The sequence below is a fragment of the Thermobia domestica genome, chromosome 14 (genome assembly GCF_964235325.1).
Source record: "Thermobia domestica chromosome 14, izTheDome1.hap1.1, whole genome shotgun sequence".
Classification (NCBI taxonomy): Eukaryota; Metazoa; Arthropoda; class Insecta; order Zygentoma; family Lepismatidae; genus Thermobia; species Thermobia domestica.
In genome coordinates, this window is record NC_137467.1 from 31,662,715 (window position 1) to 31,678,740 (window position 16,026).

At 37.4% G+C, this 16,026-nt stretch overlaps 1 protein-coding gene across 6 annotated transcripts in view; it reads right to left on the bottom strand.

Moving 5' to 3' along the window:
• AP-2alpha (adaptor protein complex 2, subunit alpha) overlaps nucleotides 1–16,026 on the bottom strand; it is a 240,462-nt gene that overhangs the window by 163,260 nt on the left and 61,176 nt on the right. Inside the window, exon 1 of one of the 6 annotated variants that reach the window (XM_081737838.1) lies at nucleotides 5,908–6,134. The exons of 3 other annotated variants lie outside the window; for them this stretch is intronic. In XM_081737838.1, coding sequence (XP_081593964.1) covers nucleotides 5,908–5,957 — 50 coding nt within the window. In that variant the 5' untranslated portion in view covers nucleotides 5,958–6,134. Of the gene's footprint in view, nucleotides 1–5,907; nucleotides 6,135–16,026 lie in introns of those variants that run through there. 2 more of the 6 variants (XM_081737836.1, XM_081737839.1) reach the window with 2 other exon arrangements.

Genomic DNA, 16,026 nt, shown 5'->3' on the forward strand with positions numbered 1-16,026 from the left:
CGTGGAATTGTGCATCACGAGTACGCACCGGAAGGACAAACAGTGACAAAGGAGTACTATCAAGATGTTCTCAGGCGACTCCGTGACGCAGTCCGGCGCAAAAGACCAGACATGTGGACAGCGAAGAACTGGCACGTCCATCATGACAACGCCCCAGCACATTCATCCCAATTGATCCACACGTTCTTAGCCAAACATGGAATTACAACCGTTCACCAACCTCCCTACTCTCCAGACCTGGCTCCTTGTGACTTCTGGTTGTTTCCAAAATTGAAGACGCCTCTGAAGGGATCCCGTTTTGAGAGTAGAGAAGACATAATGCGGAACACGACGACGGAGCTGAACAACATTCCAAAAGAAGACTTCCAGCGGTGTTTCCAGCAGTGGAAGGATCGGTGGGCTGTGTGTGTGGAAGCACAAGGGGCCTACTTTGAAGGGGATTAGGGTCCCAAATCTGTCAGGTATTCGCAACTATTTTTCTGGCCAAAGGTCGGATACTTTTTAGACAGCCCTCGTAGATATATATATAGATATAGATATAGATAGATAGATAGATAGATAGATAGATAGATAGATAGATAGATAGATAGATAGATATAGAGAGAGAACACAAAATATTTTAAATTTAGCGAAATGAGTACTAGGTGGATTCCTCGTCTTTACACAACTGCAGAAATATGTAGATAATAAAAATATATTTTTTAAAACTATTGTACTCACTTGAAAGTCAAAACGAGCAATATTGCTACGGCATTTCCGCTTACTCAGAAACGAAAAATGAAAACCATATTCACACATGACAAAATTGCAAGTTTTTTTTTTGGGGGGGAGGAGGGATTCACAAGGAATATTATACCTCGGTTTATTAAAACCAAGAAGGATCACTAGTAATTACTACAGTACGATTTTAAAAGATAAAGAGAAGCCTATAATGTACTCTTAAGGTGACAGTTGTTTAATTTTCAGTTTGTTTCGTCGAGGACAATGCTAGCCTTAACACGGTCGTTTTCATAATGAAAATATTGCGAGAGCACCAATGGGATCTTTTATGTAAGTCTGCACATAGCCCTGATCCAACACTACGATACTAAAATCTCTTCGATCCACTAAGTGCATTTTTGTGGGGGGAGAAGGGATTCACTTCCAACCAGGAAATGATTGACGTCCAACAATAGTCAGTATGCACTCTTGTAGGATTCACAAGCTCCCTCACCGCTGGAACAAGTGTATTGCAAATGTACAGGCAAACACTCATTCCTCATTACAAAGACTTTTTTGTTGTAATTTACAACCAGGGTACAATTTTTCATTGTAAACTCTCAAGCAAGCTGAAAAATCATCACACTCGAGGTGGGAAGGGAAGAACATGAGGTGTTAAAAAAAAAAAAACTCTTCGCACTGGATGCTTTGACACAGAGTTTACATATTTGACATTTATAATTATTAATCTATGTGGAATTACACATACAAAGTTACCAGATCATAATTAGCTCTAACTTTTTCCTAAATTTCCATTGCACTGGTTCCTCGTTAATTACTTACTAGCTGAAACTGCGTTGTCTACTCAGCGCAACGTTCTGTTATGATCATGAACCTCCTTCCCACTGTTCATGTCTCTTTACACAACAAAGATAGACTCATAAGGAAGTGAATTGCTATGTATAGATGTTGGAGTGAGTTTGTAGCAAATTTGTAGAAGTAACGCGATATCATTTTTTTTTTAAATAATAAATCCATATCCGTTCGAGTATGCCTTACTGTGTCTCTTGAGGCCTTTGAAGTTGCCAGCATGCAATAGGTTTTGCCATTCAAATTTAAGCAAAGTGCCTGCAATGTCCATCAACCCGCCATACATAACTTCTCTACTGGTTGCCTAACACCGTAGTTTCGGCCTGCAACAATGTTAATCTTACGGGATCAAAACGGCCCCTAAGATGTTGAATTGAACAATGACAACACTGTTTTTGAAAATTTGAATTAGAACTGGACAATCTACAAAAAATTTGGAATAGATCAGTGAAAACGACACGTTTCTAGCATTTGTAGTTTTCGAGATCTCCTTATCAAAAGGACTGGAGACAAACATATAAACCTAGCATTTTAATATATAGACTAGCTGAACCTGCGCTCTCTACACAGCGCATCATTCACATATGAACATGAATCTCCTTGCCATTCCTCACAACATCTGAACCTGTTCGTTTACAGAAAAAAGTTAAGACGTGATAAAAATCGGCAAAGGATACTATAAAAGGGAGATTCTTTTCGATTATTTTTTCAATATCTCGGACCGTTTGCAAGATTTGATTCTACTTCCGGTTGCAGTTTCTAATTCATGTATGATAAGTGTATTTTTCTTCTTACATGCAGTATGTAATAAGCAAATACATTACATACACAATTATAATGTCAGTTATATATGGTATTCATTGGGCAAAACACACTAAAAATAAAGATTCATCTTAACCTGGAGAATGGTTATCCTTCCTTTTCCATTATTATTTGGCCATGAACCAAACGCCTGAGACACACACAATCCCAATATACAACTATGTGCTGTTGGAATGTATAATGCGTAGGATATGATGCTTTAGTTTTTTTTAATTTCAGCACTTCCAGTGTACCCGTAAAAATGTAATAAAGAAATAATGATGTTTTTTTTTTTTTTTAAATATTCAATTAGAACTGGACAATTTACTCAAAATTTGCAATCGATCAGTGAAAACGTCATCTTTCTAGAGGCTGTAGTTTCCGAGATCTCAATGTCTAAAGGATTGGCCACAAACATATAAACGTTAACAAGCATATAGTCTAAAAGAACTCCAAAGATGGCAGCACCGTTCACTTGCAGTGATTTTGGAGAAGGCTTATTAAAATACAAAGGATTTGAACAATAATTTTAAAACAAACTTTATGAAAAAGATGTATTTAAATAATTTATTTAAAGTACACACACTTAAAATGTTTGTATCTGTTAAACGTGAAATCACACATAACCGTAAATGAAAGATTTGAAAGCCAAAGTTATAGGTTGTAGCTCAGGCGTTTTTAATTGCTATTGTAGCATTTTAATAGATAGACTAGCTGAACCTGCGCTCTCTACACAGCGCATCATTCGCATATGAGCATAAATATCCTTCTCATTCCTCACATCTGTACATGTCCCTTTACACACACAAGTGAAAAAAGTCTTGATTTAAAAAAATCGGCAAGGCGTATCATAAAGGGGACCTCAATATTTCGCACCGTTTGCAAGATTTGAGCCTACTTTCGGTTGGAGTTTCTAATTCATGCTTCACCAGTGTTTTCTTTCTTCTTCCATGCAGTATGTAATAAGCAAATACATTACATACGCAATTAATTATAATCGCAGTTATATATGGTGTTCATTGGCCAAACCACTCCAAAAATAAACATTCATCTTACTGGTTAAACTGGAGAAATGGTTATCGTTCCTTTGTCATTATTTGGCCATGAAATACACGCCGCCTGAGACATGCAACCCCTATATACAACAGCGTGGTGTTGGAATGTATAACACAGGATATGATGCTTTACTTTTTTTTTTTTTTTAATTTCAACGCTTCCACGCGTACCCTAAAAAATGTAATAAAGAAATAACGGCCATGTTTTTAAAATATTCAATTAGAACTGGACAATATACGCAAAATTTCCAATCGATCAGTGAAAACGTCATTTTTCTAGAGCCTGTAGTTTCCGAGATCTCATTGTCGAAAGGATTGCCCACAAACATATAAATTTAGTTTAAAAGAACTCGGAAGATGGAAGCACAATTCATGTGCATTGATTTTAGAGAAGGCTTATTAAAATACAAAGGCTTTCAACAACAATTTTATATCATAAACTTTATGAAAAAGATTAGTTAACTGATTTATTTAAAGTACTCGTACGTAAAATGTTTGTCTCTGTTAAACGTGAAATCTCACACAACCGTAAATGAAAGATTTGAAAGTCATAGTTATACGTTGGAGCTCGGGCTATCACTGGCCATAGAGACGGCATAACCGTCTGCGGCCCACCCATCCACGGATGGGAATGAAAGACCTGTGAAAAAAAAACGCTTTTAATTGCTATTCTAGCATTTTAATAGATAGATGAATTATTGTAATTTTATTAATTTGCAAACCTCTTATAACAGTCAATTTATTCACCCTCAGTAACTTATTAGTGGGGAGAATTTTATTCCAAAAATATTAAGTTTGTGGTTTCTCCCCATCCTCCCAGGATCTTCCATTCTGACCGCAACGTGAGGCAACTGTGTCCATTGAATTTAACAGTCCTTTTAGCACTATACATAAGATAGAACCTACCCATCAAATAAACAGTCTTTTGGCTACGGAAAAACACCATGACTCAATTTGAATTTACTACTTTAATTGTTAAGTATCGAATTTCGATCTGGAAAATTAGAAATAACAACGATGGAAGTAAGTAATTTGACCACACATTACTCAAATAAAGGCCTGTCTGGTTGGCTGGCCATAGTCGTTTGTTGGGTGTAACACCGGCACATACAGTAGCTAAATTACACTCGCAACCGGTACATCCATACAAAGAACTTTCGGAAACATTATTTCTGTGGCCATACTTAACGTCCCCGTTCGCATGTGAAGACGAGAGTGAACGGTTATATAATAATAATAATAATAATAATAATAATAATAATAATAATAATAATAATAATAATAATAATAATAATAATAATAAAAAGTTAATGCTCCAAGAGCAGAACCAGAAAGAACTTCAAAGATTATTTTTTACAAATTTAAATGAAATTTTATATTTATCTGATTAAATTCAACAGATACATATTTGGAACCTGCGTATTAGGGGATCTATTGATTTAGCTATATTGAGTTGTCGCTTTTTATCACCATATGTATACTGAAAATGCAGATATAACCCAGTGGCCACCGGTCACTATTTAGTACCAGAATGTTCACTATCCTCTTAGCTACTGATCAACACAAATATTTTGACTTACTGTTCCCGAGAAATGGCTCCTTAAATCTCCCGAAATCGGAACTTTTTTTTTGGGGGGGGGGGACAATATCTCGGGAACGGTAAGAGTGGCATGAAAAATTCCATAATTTCCTTAGATAATTTTTGATGCTATATCGAATGGAAGGCTCAAAATTAAAAAAAAAAAAAATCGCAAATAACACACAGACAGACATAGAATTCAGTCCGAAATATTTTTAATTTCGTTGAAAAAAGTTTGAAAAAGACTAGAAATAAAGAGTGATAAAATGCCGACACGCGATTCGAAGTTGTGACTGACGGAGCTTGTGTTGCCCAATTTGAAATCGGACCCATTCGGGCTCAGGATCACTATCTTCAAAGACACTCGTGCTCATTAATTTCAATGAGTTTCAAGTTACCTCTCCAGCTCGGGTCCATTATCCACAATCTGACTCGCGCTAGTTCAAATCACGCACTCATTTATATTATTGGGCTCGCGCTAATTACAGACTCATCCCCGTTAACCCTCATTGGGGCTTATAATTGCTCGTGCTCGTTCTCAGTAACTTCATTGGGACTCGCGCTCGCTCGAACTCAGGCGTGCTCGCGCTCAATTATTGAGTTCGAGAGCTGGACTCGAAAGTTTAGACTTGTTTGGTCCATTTGCCGAACATCTGACCATTCCCTTACACCCGCCATTATTAGAAAAACATTGTGACACAGAAACAATCCAACTGACGGTTTTTTTTTTTTTTCCTGCAAATTCACGACACTGACAGGAGCGGTGTTAACCATGATCAAGGATATGAACATTACAATGTAGTCTGGTAAACTGCAAAATGTTCTATAGCTCTTGTTAAGCAAGATGGTAATATACACAACATGTGGTGATGACAAGAACGTTCGTTCTTTATTATACCTTACCATGCTATTGTCTTCTCCGCTTTTTCGGCAACAAGATTCGGGAAACTCATCCTGTAAGGATCTCAGCCTGCCGGTGTCTCTTTAACATTAGATTGACGTGGCAAACATTGTAGACACTATACACTGAAACATACACACTAGAGAAACACACGCTCGCACACAAAGCACTTGCCGTGCTGCAACAACACCTGAACTACATTTTTCCCCCCTTTTCAAATATGTAATAATCACTCTATATTATTCCCTTGCACGAATCAAGCCTTGATCTACAGGCAAGAACGACACTAGCATGACGCCTTATGATCTGGATGAGTGCCTACTTGATGACGTCAAACTCTGGTCCAGACAGAAGATAGAACGTTATGTAATCCATTTTATACCAACTTAATGCACTTGAATTACTTCCAGAGATGAGAACAACACTCTTAAGGAGAATAAACTCGGAGTTTATTAAGATTTCCCTTCGTGAAACATTCCCAGAAGTCAAACACCTCAACGAGGATTCTACCACAGATACTTACTTTCCCCTCATACCAAACCATTCACTGGTTTACACTCTCAACACACACTGTTACATTCGTCGAGGCAAAATGACTAAGTTCACGGAAATACCGCTGAGAGAAATGAGCGGAAGCCCATTCTTCCAGCCGTAAAAACATGTTTGCAGTTTCGTAACAAAAAAAAGAAAGAAAAAAAAGTTCAATGCTGTAGTTGTATGTGCATGAGTAAAAAGTACCGCAATATATTTTTTTTCTGAAGTGAGAAAAAAATAATTTTGCGTGGGAAAATTTTCACTTTCAATTCAGTACGTAACTCCCATACGCACAGTTAATTCTTCAATTTATTTATTTTTTTTTTTTAAGCTTCAATCAAAGATAAAACATTGTAATAAAAATCTACGGCAAAGAACAAATTGTTGGTAGTGGGCTGGGATGAAACAGAACAACTCACTATTTATATACTACATTCAAATAGACGAAATTTTGATTTTGAGAATATGACTTGAGGGATTACGAGGAGGAAAAATATAAACTTTATAGAAAGTTTACAAAAGTAGTATTCAACTGTACAGGGTATAATAATAATAATAATAAACAGAATGTTGTGATACGTCATTGAATGCAAGATGCTGATTGACTGAGCTATTTAACGAGGACGTCAGAGCCGATGCTACTTGTCTCAGTCATAAAAAGGTCAATAGCCGACCCATGGTTCTCATGAAAAGCTCTCAGTGATTAAAAATATGATTTGTATAAATAATAAATCGAAGTAGTTCTATCTAATGAAAATAAATAAATAAAATTATAACAGGTCGTGAAAAACGTGAAATAAATGTCACTAAAAAATAGTGATAAAAATAAAACTGGTAAATGTAAAAAGAAGAAGAAGAAGAAAAAAGCGTCAGAGAATATGAACTATTTCAACCTCAAATAAAAACAAGACTTAAGATTGTTGAAGTCCTCTAAGGTCTGAGTATGTCACACATACTATAAGAATATTCTCATTTCTCAGTTGGACGATACAGTCTTTACAATTAACACGTGGTCAACGTCACGCACTAAATAGTAACGTGTGAAAAGTGTGTTCGACAAACACGCGCATCAGAATTACTTCATCTGGACGACTAAAGCGTGGGACACAATTGATTGCGTGTGAGCTAAGTGGATGAAACGGAGGCTGTGATGAAACGTTGCTGTGTGGTAACGGGGTGTGTCTAAGCAAAGGCATCAGAACGCACTAGCGACTAAGCAAAACATTGACAATTTTTCGTTTATTTTTTTTTAAGAACAAAGACATGGCAACAACGCATCCGTCTCATTTGGAAACAAGTGTTTAAAGGGAAAACGGAGTGAAGTTTTCAAAGGCCATAAACGCCGTCTCTCAGCATAGTACGCGATGACGTCTACCAATTGCTCAAAACAGCTTATCAGTTCCCACTTCCTTTTCAAAAAAAAAAAAAAAAAAAAAAAAAAATCCAGGACAAATCACCAATTTTCCAGGACTTCGACACAGGAAGGTATAACAGGATTGCAACTGTAGGTTCAAAACTCTCAACAGTAAAATGAAAAGTACAGTAGCTTATGCAGTGAATATTAATGCAAGTATAGTATTAATACACAATAATTAAATACACAAAGAGGATCGTAATGTGCTGCTCTTTCTTCCACCCCCCCCCTAAACTCCCGTTATACGGTAGCCACCCGATCCACCCACATCCAGCACATGTATTTTCATTATTTCTACAGGACATTTTAATTGTGCACCGAACAAATTTACAAATAACAAAAATCTTTTTCGTACATGGCATCTTCATTGCGTGATACTACGATAGATATAACAGGAAAAAAAGGAATTATATTATAGGTTTTTCAACTGAGTATGGAGTTGTGTGATTTCCTCATCTATGGACATAATCTCTCTCTTCTTTAGCGAAGAGGTGCTCTACGGATAGCATTTGACTTTGTCAATAAAGTAAAAGCAAGACTTCTGCTTTGCTTCATGTGCAAGCTGGTATGCTTCAGTCTCCAAAGCTTCATTTGTTTCCATAAATTTCATTTTCTTTCTTTTCAGCTGCTGTACATTTTCACTTATCTCTTTCCTCTTGCTCTGCACTTGATTTTCTCTTTTCAACAGTCCTTGGTTTCTCCAGCTCTGCCCGGGACAGGACGTTTGGGCGCCACCATTTGGGCGCGGACGTTTCGGCGCTGCCGTTTGGGCGCCGGACGTTTGGGCGCGAAGCCGTTTAGGCGCCAGACGTTTGGGCGCGAGGTACATAGTAAAAATCACAATTTACGAAATATAAAGCAAGCTAGGCACTGAAAACTAAGCGCGAATCAAGATATATACATTTCCTACACTTCTATCTTTATCTCACCTCATTTATCTATTTTCTATCTCTATCTTATTTATTCATCTAAATTAAGTAGTTTAATGCGTTTGTAGCATTTGTTGCCTAATCTCGTCATGGATTGATTTTTCGCTTGTTCACGATTCTTGTACTTCTGATCTAATGTTGATCTAATTTTTGTATTTTTTAAAAAAGTTAATAATTACATACTTATGAATATTAAAATTTGTTTTCTTTCGTATTACGTTTGCCAAACTCTTCTCTTCCTTAAGTCCAATAAAGAACTACCAATAAAAGATTTCCGCGCACTCGAGTTGAGAGAAGTGGCCCCGCGTAACGTAGTCGCTAACGCTCTCGCCTTCAGTGCGAGCGGTCCCAGGTTCGACTCCCGGTAGGGGCACTCGGTCGAAAAAGTGTAAAAGCATTTTCAGGCCAGCCACCCTGAATGAGGTTTTCCTCATTCACACCAGGCAAATGCCGGGGTGATACCTAACTTATAGGTTCAGACCTCTTCCTTCCTTCCCCAATCCTTTCTTCCTTCACTTTCCCCGGATAGTGTGCCCCCTCAAACGTGACGGGCTAAATGGCCTTAGATGCCGAGAGCCCAGAAATCTAATAATCATAAATCCTAATCGAGTTGAGGGAAAGATGTTAATACAGGGTGTCTAAGACATTGAGTTTAGGAACTGTAGTATGCCATATTTCTGGTATCATTTTTTTTAATTAACATTCCGATATAAAAATCAAAACTTAACTTAACAAACTTAACATAACTACAGTAGAAGTCCTGCTTTAAGTTTTTTAATGGAATAGGCTCACTATGTACGTAATGCAGTCAATCATATCTAGTCTGGTCTACTTACCTTTGGCTTGAAAAGTTATCAAATAAAAAGCACACTTAACTTTGGTTGAAACTTAAATTTACAAAATTTAATTGTTAAAACAAAATCCAGTATAATTCAAGGACTTCCACTACAGTAGACACCTTGTGATATCTTGATTCGAACTTAGTACTCAGCGCCTAACATAATGACTTTTTAATTTAACTCGCGCCCAAACGTCTGGCGCCCAAATGGCTTCGCGCCCAAACGTCCAGTGTCCAAACGGCGGGGCCCAAACATCCGCGCCCAAACGGCGGCGCCCAAACGTCACGTACCCAGCTCTGCCACATAGCGCTGCCTTGCATGGAAGGCATTTCTTTCGTGATGTTGATCGAAGTAAGGTCTTTATGGGGAATGTTATCATACACCAATTTCAAACCGACGAATGATTTCACCTTCATATTTTCAACTAGCAGATCTTTATTTCTGCTGTAGCCTCGTTCGACAGTAGTCTGTTCATGAGACAAACCAGAAGGTTCTTTATGATTAACAGCGTAAAAACAATCCAGCCTCTCAGGGTCCAACTTATACCCAACAAGTGCATCTTTCAACTGCTCAGTAAATTTTCCATACAAAACAAACAACTGATCACATTCTTTGTATGTAGCCCATCTCTTCTCCGACAGTGACTGAAGGACACACACAACTTTATGGATGACACTAACTGCATTTAGGCATGTAAGGTCTCTCAAGCCTATATTTCAGTGGACTCTTCTGTATGACATACAACAGCAATTTGCACAGGAATGTCTGCCATTGAACTCTAAACTGGGGGTTTTCCCTTTTAGTAATCTTCCTTTCTTTGAATGCACTACAGAGGCTTTGTAAAATCGCAAATTCCAAGTCTATATTTGATGCACTCACCATGTTGCTCTTTGAATGGGTTAATTGTGATAGTTTTGCAGCAGAAGCCAATGTCCCAAAAACATATTTCTGGATGATTATGCGTGCCACGTTAATTCCAACTTCATACAAATCTTTAGCTAGGAATGGAAAAATCTGATATTCCGTATTTCTGTAATTTTAGAGGACGAGTGGGAACCCTGGATTTTAGAGAATGGATCTTAATTTCGTCGATCTTGTTTCAGTCCGCTTCCCAGTGATGCATATAAGATGAATTCTGAATTTTGGAAGAATTTGTTTTATAAATATTTAATGTTAAGTTTCCCTGTTCACATTTTACCTTAAGTCAACTAAGCATGTGTGCATCGATGATCACAATGGTTTTGTTATCTGAATCTGCCGCTTTATCCACACCATTAGAAGAGGAAGGAAAATACTTTTCTTAAAGGTAGTCCAACACAGTTCATAGGTGGTAAATCAGGTGGCCAGGAATTCCAACAAATATTCACTGGGCGACTAACATTAAACAACCTCATGATGACATTGTGGTGGTGCACCATCTTGTCATGTTATCTAGTAGAATGGACTTGGCGTAATAAAACCTGGAAGATGTATGTATTCAGTGGTTACAAAATTATTACAAAATAACATTGATAACTAATTATTCGGATTGATCTCAGGAAATAAAAAGTCAAATAAAAAATGAAAGAAAACTGAGGAAGATAATGAAGCTAGCAATAAGAAATAATATCAATTGAAGAGAGATGCAGATTATTATAATGAAAATTCCAAGTTGTTCCGAGTTCGACGCAGATAACCGAATAGTTATAGTACAATTCAACGGTCCCAGGATTTCAGGTTTATATTGATGATGATATGAAAAATGAAATTAAATCTAAGTTCTACGTCCCACGTTATGCCGGCGAGACTAAAGGAGATGACGAGAAATGAATGAAATGGTGGAATGAAGAAAACGGGAGGAAATGGGAGAACCCCGAGAAAATCCACGCACACGGTGTTTGTCCACCACAAAATTCACTTGACGTGAGCTGGGATCGAACCCACGAGCTCATGGACCAGAGGTGAACGCTCTATCACTGAGCCACCGCGGCCTGGTGATCAAAGGGCAACTTCAATTGGTCAACTTGGGAGTGAACGCTAACAGGAAGTTTTCACAAGCACAAATAGAATATGTTTCAAAAAAGGAACACTTGAAAGAAAAACTATAAAATAACCACAATTAAGTTACAGAACCGAACACCTCCATCATCAATCAATTCCCTTCTTGTGCACTGAATTGCGAAGCACAATTTTACATATGAAAAAAAAAAAAAAAAAAAAAACTCACCAGATTTGAAGTCAATCTGAAAAATGGCAGAGTGAATTCAAATCACAGAGCAAGATATGACGTCAGATGATATTCAGTGGTACCAGAACAGAAAACCAATAATACAAAATGTAACCAACAAAACACAGAAATGAGTATTTTTAATGATATTCAAGTAGAATACGCTACAAATGAAGCTATTTCTGAACTGCTATAAGCAGTGTATTCAAAGTAGCTGACTTCGATTGCTCTAATAAAGTTGTTCAATCTGAGTAATTATTGCAACTTGATTTCCGGTGAATACTTACGGTGTTGAGTCATCCTGAGTTAACGGTCGTGCTTGGTAGGCATTCTTAATAATTGTTAAGCCCATACTCGCAATCTTATGGATCTAAGTTGTTTTTGAAGTTAATTCCTGTAGTTTTATTTCATTCGTAGTGGATTGCAATTTTTTAAAGCCTTACACAAAGGCAGAGACAATGGAATGATACTATAAATGTCCTGAGTTTTTCCATTCTCTTCATTTTTGCAGTATACAGAGGCGATTTTTCTTCTCTCATTCTTAACAGAAAGTTAACATAATTTTCCCCAAAATTCTATCAATCACATATTCAGTCATGAAGAAGACGAATGAATATTACATAAAGCAATATGAATCTATAGGTTTAGACCAGAATACAGGCTCTGTTCAGAAAGTACACTCTGTAAAGAAAAAATAGCGACACCTCAGTTCTCACGCTACTTACACAGAAAACCATAGTTGCAGCCCGTTAGAAGAGGAATAGAAGGAAATGAAGAGTGGGATAGTTCATTTGCGTTATCTGTGACACCTGTGGTGTACGACATCGCTTGCCAATTGTTTGTGTATCAGTAATATTTTCGATAGATGGCGTGCGTCTCGTCTCGTAAATTATTGTAGTGAGAATTCTGTATTGCATTTGTGATATATAGACTGAGGCAAATAGCATTTTATGATTGTTCTTTGCTTTCTCATTGTTTGGACAGTGTCAAGTGGCAAAATTGTTGTTTATGTGTGATATTATTGCTACATGTGGACTGTAAACAAATAAGATGGGTAAGAAATGTGACTTGTTGCCATGTAAACAAGACATAATTCTTGCTTTGCGCAGCTAACGTAAATCTCTAAAGGAATAGATGGAATACTGAAAATCCATCATTCTACGGCAGGAAGAGTAATTCACAAGTGGAAACAGCATAACAAATCGTCCCTTCGTCAACAGTGTGAAAGAAAAAATAAGGCATCACTCAGAGCAGATTGCTAAATGAAATCAATAGCACTGCCGATTTCAGGAGTGATTTCCCCAAAAATCGCTTCTGTAGTTTGACATGATCTTGGAACTGCAGTTACTCGTACAACTGTACTGTTTTGACTGTATGAAGAGGACATTACAAAGAGGAAACCGCGTAGAAAGTCCAAACTGACAAAACACAGAGGACTTCAACATGTAGTTTTGTGAGTTGATATGCAACTTGGACTTATGACAACTGGAAGCACGTCGTTTTCTTCGTTGAAAAGAAGTTTAGAATAGAGGGAAACGATGGTGGTGTGAAGTTGTGGATACGAACAAGCAAGGAACTTGACAAGGATTTTGCAAATATTCAGTTAGTGAGTGATGGCACGGGCATGGCACGGGCATGGTTCAGAACGACGGATATATGTGAAGGATCGTTTGATGCACGAAAATATCTTAAAATTCTGGTACGTAAAGTTCTTACAACAGCTAAAGATGACCTTTCTGAAGAAAATTTGGACTACTTCCTTTCCCAGGACGATAATGCTTCATGTCACCGAGCAAAAATCGTTAATACGTTGTTCAAGAATATGACTATTTAGAGACTCATGTGGCCTACAAACTCACCCGACATGAATCCAGTTGAAAATTTGTGGATCAATATGAGTAGAAGATTCAATAGACAACTATCTCAAATTGAATCGAATTCAAGTAACATATAATCCGGGTGTTATTCCGTGATATCGAGGTTGCATTTTGCAATAGCTTTGTTACCAAAGGGCTCCGATGATTCGCTGCACTGTGGAAAGCCCATGGCGCACATACAAAATACTAGTTTGGTGTATGGTACTTCCCGATGGTTGCACACAGTATGTCTTACCCTTAAGAAATTCCATTTCTTGTTTTCTGCTATTGTTGTTGATCTTTTTCAGTTTTATGTATAACTCTTCTTATAAACGATTTTGCTCAAAACACACATAGCTACTTATATATGCATATAAATTCATTAAATTCATGTCAAAAGCCTGCAACTCTGGCGCAAGCATTAAGAATGAACTGCTCATTAAGAATATGCATTGTAATATTATCAGGAATTCATGTAAAAAATCATATTGATTAAAGTATGTTGCGAAAACCATTTCCGAGCAAGTGTCGCTATTTTTTCTTTACAGAGTGTAATAGGACTGGTTGTCGCGCGGGACTAAAGTCGCCAGCAGCGCACTCTCCGACAAGGAAATTTGTAGTGGGGGAGGGGGTCTAAGCTAAGCAATGCACTGGACATCATTTTCGAGTAACCGATGACAATTCGATAAATTTTCACTACCGAAGTTCGATAGCTCGTCAGCCATATCGAACACCCCTAACTTACATAAGAGGTAGCGTCGTGTATGAAAGTAAAATAGACAACCCTGAAAAAAAATATAAAGTATATGTAGCTATCTTATTAAAACGTTAAAACGAAAGATCAACTTCTCTGGAAGAAGGATTAGGAATTAGATTTCTGGGCTTTCGGCAGCTATAGCCATGTTAACCCGTTACGTATGAGCGATGACATCTCTCGGCAGTCACTGCCCGAAAAACTGGGGAGGAACAAAGGAATGAAATGGTCTGGGACTATTATATTAGGAACCATTACGACATTTACCTGGTATGAATGTACAACAGTACATTGTATATTTGTAATTTTGGGCCATAAAATATTCTAAATATGTACTAGGCTGGCTGATTTTACTATCAGAAGAAGAGACAGAAAAAGAAATAATGTATAATTATAATGTTAATATATAAAGATATTCAAATGTTTAAAAATAATAAGACTTGGGAACGTCGTTGTCAGGACAACCAGGTATAAATACATGGAATCAAAAAAGGACAGTGTGTGTATTATTTAATGGCTCAAATTTATTACAAAAGGAACCAGTTATTTAATCGTTGTATATGGTGCCGAAACCCGGGAAGGAAGGAAAAGGTTGATGTTCAATCGTTGTATATGATGCCGGAAACCCGAGAGTGGAAAGGAAAAGTAACTGTATCGTTTTCGAAGCATAGTAAAAAGCGATCAAGATTGAGCCATATATTAATTGTACTTTAAGAAGTGGTCGAATTATATATAGGAACATTATGAATGTTATCGATAGTGGGACATTGGACAACCAAGTAATAAATTCATCCGACATGTTGGAGGCTTTAAAAGAAATATCACGGCAACTCAAAGACCAATCACAGCAAATCAAAGAACAGGCTCAGGACCAGCTGAACAGTTTGCTAAGGTGAACCAGCAATTGGAAAGGTTGGATCAAAAGGTGAATCAGAAAGCTCAACATTATGATGAGCGATTAGAGCAATTGCAACATCGTAATGATGGCTTACAACAGCAATTGCAACAAATGAACCAACAAATTGTAGTCAAATTCGAACATTATGATGAGGAAATGGGCAAGATAGTTCGGAGATGCACTGAGATTCAAGATTCTGTGGATGTTATCGAGACTGTGGTAGAAGAACACGACAACCGAATTAAACGATTGCAGGATGAATTGAACTTCATTAAAGAAAAGCGTATTCAAGAAGGTGCAGTGCAAGATTGTGGGCACATGAATCCTATACATCCACATCTATCGGTTGGGAATCTACACGTCATCCCAGAACAATTCTTGAAGGTAACCAATCCTCGAGTTGTAATGAAGATAGTACAGAAGGAGAAAGAGGAGTGAGGCGATCATCTCATCAGAAGCGGGCCCGTCACAGATATTTAAGGGTTAATACAAGTAAATCTTTGCGATTTAGTGAAGTGAAATCACTTACAAAATTTAGTGGTGTACCGGAAAGCATAACTGCGAGGGGATTTCTCGAAAAATTCGAGGACGAGTGCGAACTAATGGGCGTAGATGAATCTCAATATTTGAAGTTACTGTCTCATGTATTATTGCCACCATGTCTAACTTGGGTCAAGGCTATTAGGAATAA